The sequence below is a fragment of the Physeter macrocephalus genome, unplaced genomic scaffold (assembly GCF_002837175.3).
Source record: "Physeter macrocephalus isolate SW-GA unplaced genomic scaffold, ASM283717v5 random_1204, whole genome shotgun sequence".
NCBI classification, from domain to species: Eukaryota; Metazoa; Chordata; class Mammalia; order Artiodactyla; family Physeteridae; genus Physeter; species Physeter macrocephalus.
The window spans coordinates 16,274-23,631 of record NW_021146312.1 but is presented as its reverse complement, the minus strand read 5'-3'; the positions used below and the strand labels follow the sequence as shown (position 1 = coordinate 23,631).

Here is a 7,358-nt window from a genome sequence, read left to right as displayed (position 1 = left end):
CAGTTTTCTGCATGGCTGACTCGTTACATTAACATTATAGTAGCTAATCCGGGGAAGGCTACTAAGCCTACAGCGAGTCTCCTATTACATCTTACCTAAAACAGGGTATGTAAAACTCCCGCATCCATATATGTACTTTAAAGAAAATCAGCTCTCGAACTACTACAAATATTCTAACCATAACTGAAACGATATACTATTACTTTACCTTTTCAATTAGAACAAAAAACACTACTAATCTATTTGAACTGACAATCATCTTTGCATTTACCTTATACAACTGTTTTAACATCTTTTAGTAATGACACCCTGAAAGACTTGGAAATCTAGAACACCCCATTATTAAAAGGAAAAGAAAAACCAAAGAAAGAAAAAGTTGAGAGTAACCTAAATGATATGCATTACAGGAACTCTATATCATAGCGACGCTAAACTGAATGGTTTGATTCTCACCAGTACATCATTGCAGATATCTCTTAGCTCGGTCTCAATTTTCTCTCTGTATTCTCGAGCCATCTGCTGTTTTTTCTCAGCACCTTCCGTCTTTTGCTCAATACTTGAGACGACCCTCCAAGATGACCTACGGGCTCCTACAACATTTTTATAAGCAACTGAGAGAAGATTCCTCTCCTCATTGGATAATTCAGCTCCTTGCTCAGTTACAGACTTCATGCAGGCCGCCATGTCGTCATACCGCTCAGCCTGCTCGGCCAGTTTGGCCTTCTGCACCAGCTCATTTTTATCCATGACTGGATGTTCTGCCGGGAAAAAAAAAAGTAGCCTTTAGATATTTTTTTCCATTAAAACAAACAGACTGAAAATTATACCTTTTGTAAACAAGCTATGTTAACACCTCAAACCTAATTACCTATGGAAGATTCTTTACACGAGAAATTTAATGCAGCCTCACAAAAGAATGCTAAGAAAAAAAAAACCTGGTATGCTCAGTATGCAGAGGGTACATTTAAAGCCATTAACACTGGTTTTAGCAAAACTAAAATTGCATTACCTCATCTTTGTTCAGAAGATCCTAATTTCACATAAGGTTAAAGCACATTTCACCAAGAGGCGGCCTTAAAAACCAACCGTTATCTTACTTGGTCAAAATCTCAACTCCAGTTTCAAATATCACTAAATAATCCAAAATTAAGCAGCTTTTAGTGAAAACACCACCTATGAAGAACATTACACTATCACACTCCCAGAATCACGATACCTGTCAGTTGAATGTAATTCATGTCCTTTTACTTTGTTAATAGCTACTCGTCAGGAGTGTTTAAATTTTAGTTGGTATCCCCCCCACCCCAAGTCCACTGATCTTTGCAACAGCTGATTGTAGCATGCCAGTTTTCTGGGAGAAATGACCAAACTGCTTGTTTTAAGATATTGTGAATGTAAAACCACCACCAAGGATCAATACATAACTGACCCTAAGGCTTCATTTATCTGTACCTTGTTATATGCACACAGGCTTAAAAAATAACACCCATGAATCCTGGAACTTCGATTCTTACTATCTGCGAGCACTAAAATGTATATATTAAGTGCTTCCCGGTGTCACCAGTGTTTCTGATGTCATTGTTCAGTTTAAATGCAGAATTACTGCATTGTTCCTAGTAGTCAAAATTTTATGGAATACATTATCACCCGAGCTGCCCTTATATCGTAACTTCCTAATTCTTTCTCATTTTAAAGCTCCTTCGACTTTTCAATTTCCCCCGTTTTACTATTCCTTAAGATATCCTTTTGAAAGGTCCTAAAGCAGCACAGAAAGATACTAACCCATACAGTGGTCCCACAGGATACAGGATTTATGATGAACAGAAAAGTCACTGTCATTCACTACGGGAAATGACTCCATTTCTTTACCTTCCCAGGGAAATCCCACAATACTTTTTTTTTCAAAAAACCAAATCGGCACAGGTCCTCTGTGTTTGAACAAGCAATTAGCGAGCTTGAATGGAAACTAGACTGTTTCAATGCGAAAACTAAAATTTGTGATCGCATAACCTCCCCACCCCCCTCTTCTTGAAATTACTAATTTCTCCCCTAGGAACTCAAAAATGCTCTCGGACTAACGCTGCTTCTAATGAAAATTATCTAAGAGCAGTACAAAGGTTTCTCTCCCCAACCCCTCGGGTACAAGCGGGAAATGGATTAGGTTTCTCAGAATAACCAGCGCTCCAAGGACTGGCCGCACCCATTTAACCCTTAACCGGCCTAAGACGTCGAGGTGGGTGAAACGAAAACGGGCCGACTGCGACTTTAAAGTGCAAACCCTTCCGTCCGCGCCATCCGCAACCCCCCTCCTTGGCTCCGCCCAAGCTGGTGCCTCCGCTCGGTCCCCGAGTCTCTCTCTTTGTCATGGCGGATCTGTGTCAAGGAGCCCAACCTACTGCCGAGTGTTAATTCCCCCACCGGGGCCGGAGGGAGGAGCCGCGCGCCCCCGCCCGAGCCCGGGAGGGGGAGCCGCCCGCGCGGAGGGCACCGACGCCAGTGCCGCCCGCAGAAGCGGAACCAGACGGGCCGGCCGCAGACACACCCCACTCTCCCACCGGCGTCCGTCCGCCACCGGCCACCGCGGGTGCTCACTTAGTCTACGGGGATCCGACAGCTGCGGCAGGTGGGGGAGGGGCGAGCCACACCCAGGCGAGCCGGGCCACCGCCGGCTGTTATGCTCTGGCTCACCCGCCTCGCACAGCGGGGTCCCCATCTACACACCCAGACCAGGACCCTTCAGTTCCAGCCCCCGCGGGAGCGAGCGAGACGCGCGGCCCACCGTCTTCCTCATCCCCACCCCTACCTGGGCTCCCAGCCCCCGGACACAGAAAGCCAGCCCATCCCCCACCCCGCCAGGAATATTCAAGTCAGTCCCCCCCCCGCCGCGGAACCCAGGAAATTCGGCTCTGGGTCGCGGGCGAGCCCCACCCCGGAGCCGGCTCTCCCGAAGTGCGGCCTCGCCCAGGTCTACCTGGCGGGCGCTTCCGGGCCGCCTCGGCTCGCAGCCCGGTGCCCGGGCCTCCCGCCGCGCCGCCGCCCGGGTGGGGGAGGGCTGGGTGCCGCCGCCGCAGCGCGGGGCGCGGAGGCTGCGCCGAGGAGCGGGCGGGAGACGCAGGGGAGGGGAGGGGAGGGGGGGGGCGGCGGGGAGGGGACGGCCTCACCTGCGCCACTGCAATGCCCGCAGCCGCCGAGTCATTATCTCGGGCGGAAGCAGGCAGCGGGGCGGCGCTGAGGAGGGAGCTTCGGGGGCGCGGGTGGGAACGGATCGCAGCCGGCGGTGCCTCGGCCACCCCCGGGAGCCGGCGACCGGGCGGGTCCCAGGGATCTGGCGTGTGGGCGTTCTTCCCACCAAGGGGAACGGGATCGGGGCCGCGCGCTCATCGCGGCCGAGGCGTCGATGCGGAAGCAAGTAGCCCGAAGCAGCCGCGAGCCGCCCACCCGAATCTAGCGGAAGAGAAGCCGCCGCCCGTCTCCGCCTGAGGAGACTCCACCTCAGCACAGCGCCGCTCCCGCCGGGCGAGTGGGGCTGAAGGGATGCGGAGCGGGGACGGCCCCCGCGCTTTCGGAAGGCTGGCCCGGGACAGGAAGGAGCCGGGCGAGGCGGCGGCGGCCGGGTCCCTTACCTGTGTCCGGAGTGGGTGGCGACGGACGGACGGGGCTCAGCGGTCTCTGGGCGGCAGCGGCGAGGCTGAGACTCTGTCCCTGGATCTCGCTGCTCACAGGCTACAGCCGCTCCGCAGACACGGGGTTTCCTCCAATCACCAGCCCCGGCAGCAGGGGCGCCACACGCACGATGACGTCAAACGCTGCTATGGCAACCGTTGATTGGTGCCCACAGCTCAGGGGGCCCAGAGCAACCGCCGCTCCCCAGCGCGGGGCCGTCCTGCCCGCCCGCACTAGAGGGCGAGCGGAGGAGCGCGCGTCCTCTCCGCTCCCAACACTCCTCCCCAGCCCGCTCGGCTTCCAGCTTTTCTACTTCTGTCCTGAGTGCGCCTGAACAAGAAGCTTTTTTTTTTTCTCCTGGCCACCAATACCCCCACCCCTCACTCGCCTTCCCTTCGGATCCCCCCGCTACCTCCGCCGGCTCACTCTTCTAAACCAGCCAGGAGGAAATTTCTCCCCACCCCCACCGTAGCTTTTCGTGCGATCCTTCTGCGCCTGCGCCAGTTACTCCCTCTAGAAGGGGCTCCGGTTCAGCAACATCCGGGACCTTTCACATCCTCCCCCACCACCACCTCCCAGCCGCCTGGCCCGTCCAGCCCTCAGTGTTTCGCGGTGGTAGCTGCCCCCGGGGCCATCCGAGGGGCGGGATTACGAGAGTGGCTCCGCGGCGCGAGCATTAAAATCTGGACTTGGGGGGGGGGGGGCGCGGTCAGAGGGTCGGGGAGGGGCGTGGTGGCGCGCTAGCCCGCCGCTTCCCCACGCCGGGCGGGGCGACCGGGGCGCGCGGCCCCTCCCTTTCTCCCTTCCGCCGCCGCGGCTTTACCTGCTAGCTCGGGGAAAGCGGCCGGAGGCCTTTTAAGGCTCGGCAGAGTGAGGCGTCCGGTCCCAGAGGGTGGGCTGAGCGACGGGATGGTTTTCCAATCGGGACTTGGGGATCAGCGCGAAATGACAGCTGCGAGGGGACAATGGGTGGGCGCGAAGTGGGGCTGAGGTGGGGTGGGCGGGCGGAGCTGAGGCCTGGAAGGAGGCTCTCAGAAAGCCTACAACCTCCGAGGGGAAAAGACAGCTTCCTTAGATGGAGGCTTTGAGGTGGCCGTGGAGGCCTTAACAAGAAGGGAGGCAAAGAAAGAGGTTTGACCGTATTGCCTCGTTTCTCGTAGGTTACATTTTTCTGTCCAAATAAAGCTTTCACTTAAAGACCTTATGCTGCAGTGGTTTAAAACGTAATGATGATTACGTATTTTCTCCTTGAAGCAAGGTTTTAGGGACGCGGGGGTTCCCGGGGCCCGGATTGACCCAGCTGGCGGTGGGCTCGCAGGCAGGGCGAGGAGCAGGGACCGGGAGCCAGGAAGAGAGGAAAGAGAAGGGCGGAAATTGCAGGTGCCGCATTAACGAGCCAACCTAAAACGGTAGGGCCTCCACCCAGTCAATTTAAGGAAGTTCTAAGGGATGCATTCACAGTGTGAAATGTCCCTGATCCGTCTTCCTTTAAATGTATTAGAGCTTAGAAAAGATTAGTGCCTGGTTGACCTGCAAAACCAGTTGGAAAAGTCGTCTGGAGTTTATAGAACTCAGAGCTCTTCCTACTACCCATGTGTAAACTCCATCTTGGCCTCATTGACTTTTCCAACATCTCTTTACTGAGCACCTACTAGGGCCCTGCTTTAGGCACAGCTGACAGAAAGGAGCCTCACAGGAGTGGAGCCTCACAGTTCAGCCTCAGGTTCCGCAGAGGATTGAACTTACCGGTAGCAGACATATAAAATGTTTCCTCCTTCGTCCAGCACCTGGTTCTTCGGAGCACCTTGTCTTGTTCTGTATGATGAATACAATGTCTGTGCCACAAGACTGTTCTACAAATGACGTTTTGCCTGAAGTTCCAACTGGCATTTAGATAGTAAAAGATAAACCAGGAAGAGAGTTTTCCAGTGACCGGTTCAATTTCATTGTGTTTTTTTTTCCCCATCGGAACAGAGTCATAGGCTGAATGGATGAACAAATTGATCAGGGTTTTGTTTCTGGGATATTAAAGTCACCTTTCTTTGACTCCCAAGCAAATTCTTTTAGGGAGTGACTCACTTCAAATGACTAATATTTCAAAAGATTTCTTTAAAAAAAATTATTTTTGTCTCTAGTTTTGTGCTAGGCACCAGAAATTTGACAGAAGATACTAAGTTTAAAAAATCTTTCTTAAAAGGAAATTGACGGAAGTTCCTGGTGGCCTAGTGGTTAGGATTCCAGGCTTTCACTGCCGTGACCTGGGTTCAATCCCTGGTCAGGGAGCTGAGATCCTGTAAACCACATGTCCCCCACCCCCCAAAAAAACCTGATGTTTCTTTAATATCGTAAATACATGTCTAGATAGAATATATGCCCTTTGTTTTAGAGGAAGTTTAGGGATTTCTCTGCATAAATAAGTTGTGGATTTACCTTAGGAAACAGCTAAGTTAGGTTTTTGCCTCCTGCTTTAAATAGCAAGGCTTTTTTGGTGAAACGACAGGAGCTATTAGGTTTTACATACTCAGATCAACATGCTCATGGAATAAAGTGTAATGAGGTTACAGGAGAGCAAGAATAGGGAATGTCACGAAAGCCCCAATTGATAAGTATTTTGAGGAACAGGAATAATATATGGCAAGGATAGTTGAAAACGAAGAAATAGAACCTATGAACTTGAACTCTAGGACAATTACTAGAGACTTTCAGTAGTAGCCTAACCTGTTTTTATTTTCTTCACTGCCTAACTCTGTTGCCTCTGTCAAGTTGCTTAACCTTCTGTGCCTTGATATCCCCATCAATAAAATACTGGTAATAAAAACACTTAACTCATTAAATGGTGTTGAGGATTAAATGAAGACATATATAGGGGGCTTCCCTGGTGGTCCACTGGCTAAGACTCTGCGCTCCCCGTGCTGGGGGCCTGGGTTCGATCCCTGGTCAGGGAACTAGATCCCACATGCTGCAACTAAAGATACCGCATGCTGCAACTAAGACCTAGTGCAGCCCAATGCATAAATAAATAAATATTTTTAAAAATAAATAAATGAGGGCTTCCCTGGTGGCGCAGTGGTTGCGCGTCCGCCTGCCAATGCAGGGGAACCGGGTTCGCGCCCCGGTCTGGGAGGATCCCACATGCCGCGGAGCGGCTGGGCCCGTGAGCCATGGCCGCTGAGCCTGCGCGTCCGGAGCCTGTGCTCCGCGACCAGAGAGGCCACAACAGAGGGAGGCCCGCATACCACAAAAGAAAAAAAATAAATAAATAAATAAATAAATGAAAAAATATATATACACATACATATATTTATATATACATATATAAATGTATAATAAAGGTATAAGTATCTTATATAAGCAATTATATAAGTATCTTAAAATGTGAAAATATACATATGTATAATATAATGTATAAGTGATCTATATCTTATATATCATATATATTATACTTAATGATCCTTATTATAATATATACAATATTATGTATTTTATATACATAGTGCCTAGCAGCATTCCCTGCTAACTTAGCTATTATTATTCATTTGTAGATGGATATATCTGATGTCTCTGCTCTTCAAAGGGTTGTGAATATAAAATGAAACCATATATTTAAAACGTCTTTGAAAAGTATGAGGTATAAAGGTGTTCACTCTGGAAATGCAGCTTTGTTAGTCTGTTAGTGCAAAGGAGCCATAAGTGAT

At 50.5% G+C, this 7,358-nt stretch overlaps 1 protein-coding gene across 2 annotated transcripts; it reads right to left on the bottom strand.

Annotated features, from left to right (window-relative positions):
• Positions 1–335: 335 nt before the first annotated feature.
• On the bottom strand, positions 336–3,715 carry LOC102981200 (14-3-3 protein zeta/delta). Of its 2 annotated transcripts, none has more exons than XM_055083408.1 (2): positions 3,624–3,715; positions 336–758 (listed from the first exon to the last, which is right to left on the bottom strand). In XM_055083408.1, the coding sequence occupies exon 2, from the start codon at positions 745–747 to the stop codon at positions 418–420; it is 330 nt and encodes a 109-aa protein (XP_054939383.1). In that variant the 5' UTR covers positions 748–758; positions 3,624–3,715; the 3' UTR covers positions 336–417. The 2 variants fall into 2 exon arrangements, with proteins under 2 accessions (XP_054939383.1, XP_028342322.2); XM_028486521.2 differs by lacking the exon at positions 3,624–3,715 and adding an exon at positions 1,783–1,930.
• Between the last annotated feature and the right edge of the window lie 3,643 nt (positions 3,716–7,358).

Coding starts and splice junctions, on each gene's coding strand:
- LOC102981200 (XM_028486521.2), bottom strand. CDS start 1,861: ATGGAGTCATTTCCCGTAGTGAATGACAGTGACTTTTCTGTTCATCAT. Junction 759..1,782: donor CCTGTGGGACCACTGTATGG/GTTAGTATCTTT, acceptor TTTTCCCGGCAG/AACATCCAGTCATGGATAAA.